General features: G+C 29.9%; 2 protein-coding genes and 1 non-coding gene across 3 annotated transcripts; all 3 read left to right on the top strand.

The window, feature by feature from the left end:
• Nucleotides 1-2,441, top strand: LOC123300709 (speckle-type POZ protein-like). The gene is made up of 2 exons (XM_044883329.1): nt 1-77; nt 1,303-2,441. The coding sequence occupies exon 2, from the start codon at nt 1,375-1,377 to the stop codon at nt 2,419-2,421; it is 1,047 nt and encodes a 348-aa protein (XP_044739264.1). The 5' UTR covers nt 1-77; nt 1,303-1,374; the 3' UTR covers nt 2,422-2,441.
• Nucleotides 2,442-4,344: 1,903 nt separating this feature from the next.
• Trnak-cuu lies at nt 4,345-4,417 on the top strand. The gene has a single exon. It is a non-coding gene; the product is annotated as a tRNA-Lys (tRNA).
• A 2,504-nt stretch (nt 4,418-6,921) lies between these two features.
• LOC123300238 (serine/arginine repetitive matrix protein 1) lies at nt 6,922-13,163 on the top strand. Its single transcript, XM_044882770.1, has 3 exons — nt 6,922-6,942; nt 7,415-8,907; nt 12,274-13,163. The coding sequence occupies exons 2-3, from the start codon at nt 7,551-7,553 to the stop codon at nt 12,504-12,506; spliced, it is 1,590 nt and encodes a 529-aa protein (XP_044738705.1). The 5' UTR covers nt 6,922-6,942; nt 7,415-7,550; the 3' UTR covers nt 12,507-13,163.
• The last annotated feature ends 1,029 nt before the right edge of the window (nt 13,164-14,192 follow it).

Here is a 14,192-nt window from a genome sequence, read left to right as displayed (position 1 = left end):
GAACGTTATAAAACGTCCCACGTTTTTCATTTATATCATTACAAAAAGTGATAATATCGAAAAGCTTTCTGTGTTAGGTATGTACCATAAACCAAATTTAATTTAAATATAAAATCATAAAAGATTGCTTTGATGATACATAAATTTTTCAATAGGAATCAATTATAATTATCTAGTTAAATTAGTAATTAAAATATAAGTAAGGTTAATGTACTTTTATATACATTTTTAAACCGTTATACGAATTAGAATTATCTAACACAGCGCATTGAATATCCTCTTGATTAATTACTGCTGCAGCTTCCAGGATACTAAATCGCTCTTTTTTTTATCTGTTTTGTTTTCATACCAAGCTTGAGCTAAAATATCATGGTGACTATCAATAAAACATACGAATGTTAATGATCCTGATTTTTCTGTAATAACCATACTCCAACTTCAATCGCATTTCAATGTACTTAAATATTTCTCTCGTTGCAATATTTGTAGCTTCAACTTGAGGACGACCGACTTTACCCCAGTGGTCGGTTTCAAAAAAGAATTGTAGCAATCGTTATGATACGAGCAGCAACAGCTTTGGTTACATCATCACAACGAGTTTTAGCTATATTTAGAATACTGTCTTTAAACGAAAGTGTAGTCACTTTAAAAATCTTACGCCGGTACTGCAGTGTTTTTTCTTCTCCAACTCTTCATTTAATTCATTGCCGCAAAATAAACAACACTGATTAAAAAAAAATGTAGTTTCACTGACAGATATATGATCTTTCCGGTACTCCGAAAATTCATCATCTCTTTCAATACTTACAACTAACAGTATTTTGTGGATTATGAGACCTTTGAAACGAGGTAGGAATACGAGCATCACCACGCTGACAATTGAATAAAACTACATTAACGTGCATATTACAAATAAAATAATTTTTTCAATTCTTTGAACCGCTATATCACGGAAATGGCAGCACTTATGAAAAAGTATGTAGGAACACTTTTAGTAGAAAATTGAATGATCTACAATTTTGTCTGAACTATTTTTGCTGTTAAACTCACCGTTTTGCTAAAAAGCGTAAAAAACCTATTTTTTGCAAGCTTCCATCCTCAATAAAATTTTTGCACAGGGGGGATTCATGAGGACTTTTCACAATTCATTTATAATAGTATTCTGAACATTCGTACCAATTTTTAGCTTTATGGGAATTTTTGTAACTTTCAAAGTGTTATTTGACTGGATAATAATTTTTACGTGTAAGTGTAGGTAATCGTAATTTTATAACTTTGAATTTTTCACAACTTTTTTTGTAGAATTGATTATATGTATACTACAGTATTTTCTGGAGTAGTGAGTCACCGTACCGTATGATAAACTAGGAGAAAATGGATCACGCAGGAATTACGAATTTAAAAAAAAATAAGTTTTCTTACCTATGGACTATAAATAATGTTACTGCTTTCTTACAACCAAAACTAGCTTTTGATGAGGGGTTAGTATCTCCCACATTTACCAAAGGGAATAATAATAATTTAGCATGGTCTCTTAAAATAACTAAATATATGGAAATTCAGCGAAGGTTCGAGGATAATCAACAAAAGTTCGACTGTCTGACGTTTGCTATAAAACTAGTATCAAGTTATAAAACTAAAACACCAGCGGTATATAAACTTTCATTTGTAAATGATAAAGAAGAATTAATAACAAAAGTAGAAAATGGATATGAATTTGGCATAGGATTTGAAGCAAATATCTATTCTACCAATGTGAGTGCAATTTTAAATAAGCAGAATGGATTAATTTCTGATGATAAATTCAAAATATTTTGTCAAATAAGTGTAATAGAAATAGTTACGGGTGATACTATAGAAAGTATCATAAAAGTGCCAAAATGTCGAATAATTGATGATCTTGAAATTCTATTTGAAACAAAAAAGTTTTGTGATGCCACTTTATCCGTTGCTGATGGCAAGGAGTTTCAAGTACATAAAACCATTCTGGCAGCTCGGAGTCCTATATTCGCCGCAATGTTCGATCATGAAATGGAAGAACGCAAGCTAAATCGTGTAAATATAACCGATATTGAATATGACATATTACATGAACTATTGAAATTTATATATACGGGAAAAGTAGATAATTTACAAACGATGGCTTCGGAACTTTTAGCGGCAGCTGATAAATATGCTCTAGAAAGATTGAAGATATTATGTGAGAAAGAATTATGTAGAAATTTGTCAATAGAGAATGCAGCGGAAACTTTAATATTTGCGGATCTTCACGGAGCTAATCAGTTAAAAGCTCAGGCTATTAATTTTATTAACAACAATCCAAAGGTAGCGGCTACTGTGGGATGGAAAAAACTGAAAGAGACATACTCGCATTTAATTACGGATGTATACGAAGAACTTTTAACTTTAAGAATCCTGTGAACTTTTTGTCACATAATTATTTTTTCGCATTTTTTAATTTTTTTTAAATGTAACTTGTTTGTTTTTGAAATTTTTGAACAAATATTTTTTATGATTTAGATGAGTTTACTATTTTCAGTTAGAATTTACTATTTTCAGTTAGAATTTACTATTTTCAGTTGGAATTTACTATTTTCAGTTAGAATTTACTATTTTCAATTAGAATTTACTATTTTCAGTTTTTTTATTTTCAATTTTGTTGTGATATTTTTTATATAATTAATACATTATACGTACTAACTTGATTATCTAATTTCTTATTCAGCTCCTATAATAAGGATTTTTCATTTCCTAAGCACACGAGGTCAATATTTTAAGCCAAGATAACATGGAACTTTTCATCACACATACTTAGTTTATTGCGTCGGTTTAGCATAAGCCATTTTTGCCAACACGAGGATTTGAAATTCAAATCAGTATGATTGCACTATGGCAGTGACAAAAATTCAGGCAGTTTACGCACTACTTGAAATTCTGAACTAGAAGTCATATTAATTTATTGTCCTGACAATTGCTGACGTTAAAAACAAGTCAATATTTTCAAACGAATTCATTTTTATTAGCTTGCTGGCTTGTTGGTTTAAAAATTCGGCCTACATGTGTACGTTATTTAAGACTAGATAAACCAGTAATTAATTTAAAAATATAACTTTATGATATTTTATTGTGTTGGTTTCGAACGTGTGCTTAATGTTTTTTTTCAACGTCTTGCTGGATTGAAAACTAAGGCAATTTTGTCAACACACTGGCTCGTTCATTTCTGGTAAGTATAAATTAATTCTTTCATTATTCTTGATAAGTAATATTTCAAAATTTTAATTGTAACGTGACTGTTAGCGAATTGTAATCATCACTAAAAAGCTCAACTAAAATTGATGATAAATTTACTATTTACCCTTATTTTTCTGAATTTAATAAAACTTTTAAATCCTAAATGCAATACCATTATTATTGACCTTTCTAACAATCAAAATAATGACTGTCGAAACACGTGCGGGTGTGTATAATTATTATTGCAGCAAATGCAACATGAATCATATATTAAAGGGGATGAATGTATTATTTATTCTTTTATTTATAAATCTAGGGGAGCAATATCGGTAATTGTTATTGTTAACTGATTTATAAAATGATAAGTTGGAATTTTAAAACGATAATAATGTATTAGTATTATATATTATTATCGAAATGTTTTTGTACAAACATTATGTACAAAAAATATACCTACCCTAAACTTGAGCAAAATTGTCACGGCAAATGACTTTGAGCCAGTAATTGATAACAACCAATTTAGACTTTGTGAAAAATATTTCCTATATTAAAGTAGCCCGGCTGTTGTGCAGTCAACTAGGCAATTTGTATGACGTAAATTTAATAAAATACTCTAAAATTGTCGTAAACTAGGCAATTTGTATGACGGTAATGTAATAACATGTTCTAAAAATATCGTAAAAGCGTCAAAAACTAAAGTTTTTTATGTTTTCTTTTTGGAAAGCGTCGTAAGAATTCAGTTCTATAAACTATTCATTATTTTTGTTTTTTTCACTAATTTTGAAGACCTGAATAATTAATTATCAAAAATTAAAATCTGCTAATATTTAGACTAACATATATTATACATATTTAAAAATTAGCTGTTTGAAAAAAATATTGAAAACATTTTGATCATGAAAAGTATAGAATCCATATTATTAATAGTTGTTGTCTTTACTTTGTGCATGTTTAATGTAAAAACCAAAGTTTTAAAATTTATATAATACAACCTAACTATTCGTAAAATTTGTATATTTATTTTAAATCGATAAGTAAGATAAATATTTAATTATATATTTTGTTTTAAAGGTTTCGTATAATATGTACTGAAATTACAACATTCTTGAACAAGCCCGGCTAGCTCAGTCGGTAGAGCATGAGACTCTTAATCTCAGGGTCGTGGGTTCGAGCCCCACGTTGGGCGAATTAAATTTTTTTCCTATACTTCAATCTTTTATTGTAAAAGTACCAAGTAATTTTTTTCAAAAATCTAAATGCAGATAAAAATTATTTTAAGTGTTTGTTTTATTATACAATATGGAAATAATATATTATTCATTACTTATTTATTTTAGACTTTCTTTGTTTTCATTTGTAAGATTCGTTCGCTTGAGTTCTGCTTTGAATGTAGGAGTTCAAACTGTTGATTTTTTAAACAAAAAAAGGTGTAGGCATACAAAAAATAGGCAAATAGTAATTAGACTAGGTTTAACAAAAAAATATTTTCAATTGAGAAATGTGAACTGTCTATATATGTAAGGCACTCGAAATTTCTTGGAAGATAAGGCACCGACTGATTTAGAAATTGTAAAATATTTATTAGATTTTTAGTTTCACATTTTTCCAGTTTCTACATTTTTTTTACCATAATAAACATAGGACAATTTGCGCATTGTTGTTAAAAATTCAAAATTACTTCAAGGCACAAACTCAATATACAAGATAAACCTGATTTTTATAATTTTTAGTTTAAATTGATTAGTAAAATAATTTTCGTTCAAATAGCAAACCAAAAAATTGCTTTTGAATAATAATGAAGAAATTATTTGTTTGCTCCTTGAAAAAATTCCCTTCAATTTTCTCCTAGCTATTTTAAGTCCAACGAAAACGTTTTAACGATTATTGGTCATTTTTGTCTGAAACTGAATAGCAGCTCTGCAGGACTCAGATTCAATTCGAAGCAATGACGACGTGCGTAATATTTTGAAATCTTACGACTAAATTAACATGATTTTAGTATTTTTTGATAAAAAATGATTTTCAAACGTTCACAAAATCTTTCCAATTTTTGCAAAAATTATAAACTTAATAAAAATTATTAATTTGAAATTTTTAAGAAAATTTTGTTACAAGATAATTAGAATAGGAAAAAAGGTTGTTCTACATTGTTCAAAATATTGTTTTCGGGTTGGATATATGGTTTTCGAGGTAATAGATAAACATATTAATTTTCATGGAAATTGATAAATTGAAGAAAAATATTCTTTTTGCCTAAATTTATTATGCCTTCAATTTACACGAATATAACACAATACAGTACTTAAAGTTAAAATAATATACTTATGTGTGTTATTTGGTGACGTTAGACATATGCAGCTGTAGATCTGCCCCTCACAAATATAACGACCCGTGCTCATATGGCGGCAAGCCATAGCAGCTGCTCTCAAAATGTCTGTATATATACATAAAAAAATTATTTAATCTTTTTATTAATAAAGTGTGTATAAATATGTTAAATTTTTAAAACTTATTTTGCAGGAGAGAAACTTAAACGTAATAACTCTCGGTTTCCTCAAGGTTTGCCTTCCCAATAATAAGCCACATTATTGCGAATTCCAAAAATGCAATTTTCGATTTTAAGAAAAATATGTTATTTTTTCAATCTCCGAAGAATTCGCTTATCTAAAGCAGCTCCTGCGCCACTATTTTTTTAAAGATTGAATTCTATATTACGATTGGAAATATTTTGTACTTTTTAATCCACTTGTTAATAAGGCGTGTTAATAAAAAAAAAAAACTATACTTTTATAGAAGACAAGAACTCGACACCCATGTTAACCAAATATATGTCTTTGCGTGACCTCCACAATTCAAATTTATATTTCTTATCGTGTTTTCGAATTCCGTTTTTATATCAGACATCCGGAAATGGATGAAAACTAAAAAGAAAAATATCTAAGCTAATAAAAGTGCGATAATAGACAAATTTAACGGTTTTTCAAAAAAATATTAATTTGTTTAGGGTTTTCTGTATTATTAAACTCTCCAGCTGTCTTTTAATATTCGGAATACCCCTGCAACGTTATACGCATGTACGTATACAATACACGATATATGTAATACCCCTCATGATAAATATTGTATCCCCCCTGTCCCGTATTTACAATAACATTTTAACACAACTAAATAACAACAATTCATTGCATCAACGATTAAAGCAACAACCACCAAACTGAATCGTTTCTACGTATTAAATAAAACACTTTTATTAAAAACCGTTGAACTTCCATACATATACATTCAACGGTTAAAAACCGACAACATAATAGTCACATGTCTATGAAATCTTAGTTGAGCGTCTTCTACTTACGACTTATAATTTTAATACATGCTCATTTAATTTAAATCAGTTTTATTGTTTTTAATTTATATTAATTAAGTGAGTTATTTATAGTTTAGTGTCTGGAAAAGTGATAAAATACGGTGTACTCAAAGTGAAGTGAAAGTGGCCTTTAACTGTGCTAACTTTATGGAACAATCGTGCAAAATGTGAATTTTAAAAATTTAAAAAAAGTATTATACCCCGAGCTTAAAAAAGTGGGCTTTTTGCTACAAATTTATTGATTTATGTAAAAGTTTCAAACAAAAGTTGTTTGTTAGTGAAAACGGAACATTTTTTGAAATTGAATTGTTTATTTTCCGCGGTTTTATCAGAAAACGTATAGATCGGTAATGTCCTTAGAATACGCCAATAATTTTATTTAGCCATCCTAGATAATTTGTATCCCAAAGGTTTTTAATTTGATCACGATAATTTAAAAAAAAAGGAATTGTGGCATCTTTTTATAGGAATTGTGGCAATCTAATACCATTTATTATAAAGCCTTGCAAAATCGATCGAATAAACAGGTTGATTCAAAAGTGGTAGCCATAATTGAAACCAATGGTTGCAGTTTTGAAATTAAGCACGCGATTTGAATTTTTTAGGTTGCATTTTTGAAACCAAGCACGCTATTTGAATTTTTTAAATACATATCTTAAAAATTAAAAAATCAACAGCAATTTTATGTCTAAAAAACATTTCGTTTAATTTTTAAAGATTTTTTTAGCAATTGGAACTGAATTGGAGTGAATTTTATCTAGTGTGGCTAAAAACTGCAATTTTACTGAAGTGTGACTATAATTAAGATTAATATTTCAGATTGCTGTTTCCTTTTTTTTGGAAAATCGTGTAAGCGGACAATCGGATGTCCGGAAATGGTTTAATTACATCATTTTAAGAACATTTAATTGTTTTGTACGATTATTATTTTTAACCGTTATAACGTATTAATAAAATGGCGCAAAATCATCGTGTTAATTATTATACAAATCCAGCATTTTGTCAACAGAGTGAATATTATCCAGAACCGCCACCAAAACCAAATTTGGTGCGATGTTCCTCAATGCGAGAAGCACCAATTGGTGCAAATTCATCTCCGCAAAAATTTGAACGTTATTCAAGTATGCGAAATTATAATAAAAATCGTTATGAACCTCCACCAATGGATGAAAATGAATTAAAAATTAACCAACAAGTTATCAACGAATTAAAAATGGAAGAAATGAATATTTCAAGAAATCGTTACGCTTATATACCAGATACTAATAAAAGTCGTACAATATCACCCCCACCTGTTTATCAAGAACAATCGAGTGGGCGTAGAGTGCATCGATATGCAACAATACCCACAGACGAGGAAGATGAAGAGGAAGAAGAAGACGAGGAGGAAAATTGCGAAGAACAAATCCAAATACGTGGAATGTCACCAAATCGAGTCCACTATAATAATCGTCAAAAAATTTCAACAAATATCGATATAGTAGATCATAATGGAAATACTCCACCGAAAAATCGACCGATTCCAGCACCTCGAACAATAATATCACCACGAAATACACCAAATAATAGCATAACATCGCCAGTCACACCAAAAAAATATAATCCAATTGCTACACAAAAATTGCATGAGTTGTTATCAACACCCAGGAAAACACCACAGCGATCGAATAACGTTATGATAACACCGCAAAAACACCAAATGTCACCACCGATGCAAGCATCGACACCAAAGCGTATTAAATCACCCCCACCAAGCTATCCAACTAGTCCTATCCGTACTCAAGCACCATTGCAACAAGCACCGTACTATGTTTCTCCTCCGTCACACTATCCCCCGCCAAATTATCCAAAAACGAGGCATAATGGTACGCCAATGATGTTATCTCCAAAGGCACAACAGAAGCTACAGTACACCTTACCATCCCCGCATCACAACGGACGGTATAATTTAACAGTGAATCCAATGGAAAATCAACGAAATACTGCAATTATTCAACCAATTCGAAGTCGAAGTCCACCGCCACAAAGTGTTTACAGTGAAACTACGTTATCAGCATCAAAATCTAGTTCGTGGATGAATTTAAGTCAAAAACTGAAAGACAATTCAAATGCAACATTAGCTGTTGCAGCCTTAATGATGATATTGTGCGGGGCATTAACGTCGGGATTTGGGTTTTATATGATTTCATTAATTGGACGTCGATATTATTTAGACTTTGCGCTGGTGTCAGGATTTACGTGTTTTATTTTAGGTTTACTTGGGTTTCGGACACGTACATGTCGATGGTTACCGAATCGAAATTACATATCCGGTGAGTAAAGTATTATGTTTTTAAATTTTGATGGTGCATTCTTTAGTGTAGTAATATGTTGTAGGCATAAGGTAATTCGTCATTTTGGTATAATACTAGGCACTTAATATTAATTAATGGATATTATAAAGATGGCGTCACACTGTTAACTCAAAGATTTGTTCTACTTATTCTATCTGCTGGACAAAGAGTTTTTTTGCGTTTATTCTATCTGATTACTTCCATACCCATTTCAGAAATTAGAAGGCTTTTAGAAATTTGATTCTTTTGTATGTCAGCAATTGTGTATTGAAGTTTCGTATCTCTTTTTGCTGAATTTGCACTGCTTTTACTTTTTATTTCCAGTTTCTAGAGATGTTTCTTGAGTTTTCAAAGCCCCACAAGAAAATAAGTCAGCAGCCTTGGTCTATTTTTTAAATAAACTGGTCCAAATCTTTTTGATTTTAAAATCAATTAAAGCCAATTTTTTTATAAGCCCTCCCCATTCTTCGAATTAGATCAAAGTCGGGTGAGGAACGGAACGAGAATGTATAGATGATAATTGCGATATTTCGCCTGTACTCACTTCGCCTTGCCCTATTTCGCTATAAGAGCGGTTGCTTGTACCCGAGTCAAAGACAACACGAGGCATTCCGTTCAAAAGTTTTGTTACAAGACACCGCAGTAGCTGTTGCGACTTCGATATCAGCCATAATAATAATATACCTGTGAAGTTTGAAGTAAGACGAAAGTGTAGTTGTGAGTGGCTTCACTTCGGCTAACTTTGGCGAGTATACTTTGCGAGAGTGTGGATGAGGGGTAAAAATCATATTTATTGTCTTTTTAACAATATAAATTATAATAACCAGACAGTTTTACCGTTGCTAACACAGCGCCATATATTATTCAAATAATTAAAAGGTTGCTTTACTAGCGCGCTTTCGATGTTTGTTATAACTCAATCGTTCTCAGGTAAAAAACATACTTCACCCTTACTTAAGTTCAATAAGGAAATAAATATCCAAAATTTGTTTGCCTTAACACAAACTTTCAAAAATTTTGCCAGCTTTCCTACCATAAATGAAAGTTGGTATAACGATATTACCAGAGTAATAATGATGATTTAAAAAGTAAAGCGGGGGGGGGGGGGGGGTCCATATGATTATATTTAATGTATAGTATAATATTTATTAATGTTATTAATAAATTGGGATTGTCTTAAAAAGGAAGTTGTTATGATTAGGTACACTAAACATAGTTACTGATAAACAAACATACAAGCATGATATATTAGCGCAGTTATATTACTAGCCCAAGCATTCATCAACCCACGAATATTTATTGTTTAGACTAAATGATACCATTTGCAAAATCAGCAGTGTAATTTAGCCTTTGGGGGTCATTTTTCTTATGGAATTTCTTTTTGGGTCCTACCTTGTACAAGTGCATTAGAAGGAAAAACTATTAATAATTTCTGAAAGCAGTGAAATAACTTTTCAAATTTTCAAAATCAGTACATTTTTTGATGCACTGTTTTGTTGTTGAAAAACTTGATTTGTGGAGTGAAGTATAAATTCCATTCTTGAAACTTTGTGATCTTCTTGAAATGATTCTCTGCGATTTCACATATTGAAAATTGAAAAATTCAAAACCGTCGTTGGCATGTACTGTTCTTCAAATAACCACTTGGCTTATAAGCGGCTAGAATACGAAAATGATACCTGCTACGAAGTTATAGTAATAGAAATTTTGAGTATGTACCCCTTTGGGAAAAAAATTAGTTGTTTCCTATTTATATGGAGCTGAAATCTTGAAATCTATAAATCTGAGCGTATTTTCTCCTATCGCATCGTTTTCGCCATATAAAAATAAGCTTAAATCCATGTTTTTATCAAAATAGGAGGCAAAAAATTTTTTCGAAAACGATTTTAAAAGTTATTTTTCAAATTATTAGACAGCCAATTTTCCGGATTCGAATATCACAGCTAAAATTTAAATTGTTCAAGGCCACAAATTAATTGAAATGCAATTAGTAAATTGGGTTGTTAAAATTATCAAACAAAATAAAATGTTATAATTATCGTGTGAAAATTCATAAAATTATAAATAAGAGTTCGTTGAACAAAGCAAAGATCAGATAATAATTAAATGGCATAGGGTCAAAATGGCATTCGTATATTAAAATATACTTAAGAAATTATTTCAATTAATTTGTTTGCTTAATGATTAAAAGAACAATAATAATAATTATTATTTGTTAAAAAATTTAGTCATTTTACAACGTTACGTTAGGCACTCCGCAAACAAAACGATATCGCAGATATTTCATGTTTATAATTTTGTTTAATACGTTTACTTAAATCTCTGCGATATCTCTACGAGTATAAAGTGTGATAGGTTGAACAGTTGAATCAACGGTGCTACTAGTTTGAGTTAATTTTGAAAAAAAATTAACCTTGTAATCATATTGAGAATGGGGTTTTCCACTCCAGTATAACCGAATATCTGATTTTTCACACAAAGCACTGGTGTTCAGGAAACCGCAAGTTAAGTTTATCTAAAGTTTCAATAAAGGATATCCCTAAAAAATTATTTTACTGAAATAAAGACTACATGCATCTCGGTTAAATTACACTGAATAAAATATTTAAAAAAAACTTGTTTCCTTATATTTGAAGTTATGTTCCATCTCGAAACAATTTATGCCATCATAAGTACCATTCATTCCCCTTTAAAAGCCATTTTTAATTTCTCCAAAATATATTCCTTTTTGTCTCCAAAAGAATCTAAGCATAGAAATCATGTTACATCGGGAATTAAGTTTCTTCCTCAAAAAAATTGGCCAATATACATGCCTTACAATTCAAATATCTCGAAATATCTTCGAAATTATGTAAAATACGAAATAAATTAAAAAATCTGGATAAAACCTGGTAGAATGTGTTTCTTAGATGTCAAATATCATTCGTAATCCACGAGTTAGTTGCAAATGTTTCTACTTGTTAATAAACAATAAATTTTTATTGAAATTAAACGGTCCATGTAAAAAAGTTGGATAAAAAATGCCTAAGTTGACTAATAAATAGGCAGCTTGTATTACAGCTAAGAAAAATGCAATATTACTTACACATGTATAACATGTATACACGTAATACAAGTTGCCTATTTATCCATTTAATTAACAATTTATTGTATATTAACAAATAGAAATATTTTCGCAAGTAATTCATAGTTTACGAATGATACACATTCCAACAGGTTTTAGCAAAGAGTGAGCTGCTTATTTCATTTTCTTTAATTATGTTCGGTGCCAATAGATATAATAATTTGAAAAAATGAATAAATTTTAATTGTAATTTCTAACGAATTTTTCTTTTCTTGTTTCAGGTTATATCGTATTAAGTGTATTCAGTTTATTAACATGTGCCGGTCTATTGGTGTTACTTGGTTTACGCCCAAAACCGGGAACTCCACTAGCTGATGTTACATCCGGAGCTGTATGTGGTATATCCGCTTTATCATTGTTGTTAGCATCGTTAGGGGTGTTAACATCTTATTGTTGTAAATATCCACCACCGGATAATCGAGTCGAACATTGTGCACCAGGATTTACTGTTTAATTACTTTTTAAGACAGTCTTCAAAAAAATTACTGAAAAAATTGAGATTTATGTCTGTTTGGGAATTATATATAAACTGTGCCCCATTCTTAGCCACCATTTAATGAGATGAATCTTGTAGGGTTAACTAGATACATAAACCTTTTTTCTGCATCTATTTAAGGTATTTTGATAAATGATTCGAAATTTCATTGATCAATTAATCATTTTTTTATACGTCTTTTGTGAAGAATTCATATCGATTCTCTGAACGGAACGATTCGGAAATGCTATAAAAAAGCATTTGGAAAACTTTGAAAACTGATCCTCGGTTCCTTTTACTTGCTTTGTTCAAAAATCTACAGATACAAATCTTTGAAGATTGTATAAATCTCGAAGTTAAAGCTTCGATTACATATACGACAAACATCACTCGACGAACACCGAACAACATCGCAAAATGAATGGATTGAATTTATTTGTCATATGTGCCTTAGATTTAAGCTGTGGAACATCAAACAACAACGAAGAATGACAAGTATCAAACAGGGAATTCAAGAGGCAAAGTGACTTGATTATAATCATTCGTCTTCATCATTTTATACTGTTTGGTACTTGCCTATCTTAGCTTTTGTGTGATGTTCGCCTTCGTATTTGTTGTTATCATATTTTATTTGTATGTATCAGACATTTTTTTTGTATTTTTTATTTGTATGTAGACAGAACACTTTTTATTTTTTATTTTTGGTATGAACGTATTTTCTTGTACTTATAACAATAAATCGAAGTGAAATACTGTGACATTAAACATTGTACTATCGTACGAATGACCTAAGCATCAGCCAACCAATTAATTAAATGCCACATCAGAATTAGACTTTATGACTGAATATCATACAAGACGATAGTCGAACGGCGCTATTTAGTAAAAAGGCTAGGATGTTAATTGAACGGCTAATTAAAGTTGGCTACTACATATACACGTTTATTTTTTACAAAATACATATGAAATACTACAGTTAAAAACAAACTGTATTTAATAGCTGAAAAGCTCGTTCGAACTAAAACTAATGAACCGATTTTGATTATGAGATTAAGATACATCAAAATTGTCGAAATGAATTATTTATTTCTTCAGTGAATTTTAATAGATCATGGAAAAGTAATTAACTATTTTATGTTGTGAGTTAGATTCACTTAAATTGTGAAAATGTTTTTAACGTACTCGGTGATATATTTATTATTTATTAATTCTAATATATATTAAAAAAAAAAAAGGCTTTGAAATCATAAACCATATATTTAATAATTATTATTCGACCTACCTATCCTATCCACAAAAATTAACTTTTTTTTATATTATTATTATACGAATTGTTAAGAAATGTATTATGTAAAATATATTTTGTATAAAAAATAAATAAATAAAATAATCATTTTTATAAAATATAAAATAATAGTTCAGTTTTTTTTTTTAATTACAACCTTATGAAAACATTTTAAGGGATTGTACAACCAATTTAGGTCAGGATTGTATGCAATATAGATTTTGTTTCCTCTACATTAGGCTGAGAAATTCAGTGTTTTCGAATTATCCGATTTTCGACTGCTGGAAAGGGTTAAATTAAATATTTTTCTTTGACCTCCGAATTGGGAGTTATCGAGTATTAATTGTAGTAAGTGGTACAATAACTAGCGCCGTTCGCAA

Source organism: Chrysoperla carnea, chromosome 5 (genome assembly GCF_905475395.1).
Source record: "Chrysoperla carnea chromosome 5, inChrCarn1.1, whole genome shotgun sequence".
In the NCBI taxonomy this organism is placed as follows: domain Eukaryota; kingdom Metazoa; phylum Arthropoda; class Insecta; order Neuroptera; family Chrysopidae; genus Chrysoperla; species Chrysoperla carnea.
Note: the sequence above shows the minus strand (reverse complement) of the source record. Positions and strands in the feature narration are given on the sequence as shown.

Excerpts from the sequence above, each read along its gene's own strand:
- LOC123300709 (XM_044883329.1), top strand. The coding sequence starts at position 1,375 with ATGGATCACGCAGGAATTACGAATTTAAAAAAAAATAAGTTTTCTTAC.
- LOC123300238 (XM_044882770.1), top strand. The coding sequence starts at position 7,551 with ATGGCGCAAAATCATCGTGTTAATTATTATACAAATCCAGCATTTTGT. Across the intron at positions 8,908-12,273 it reads GAATCGAAATTACATATCCG|GTTATATCGTATTAAGTGTA; the intron begins GTGAGTAAAGTA and ends TTCTTGTTTCAG.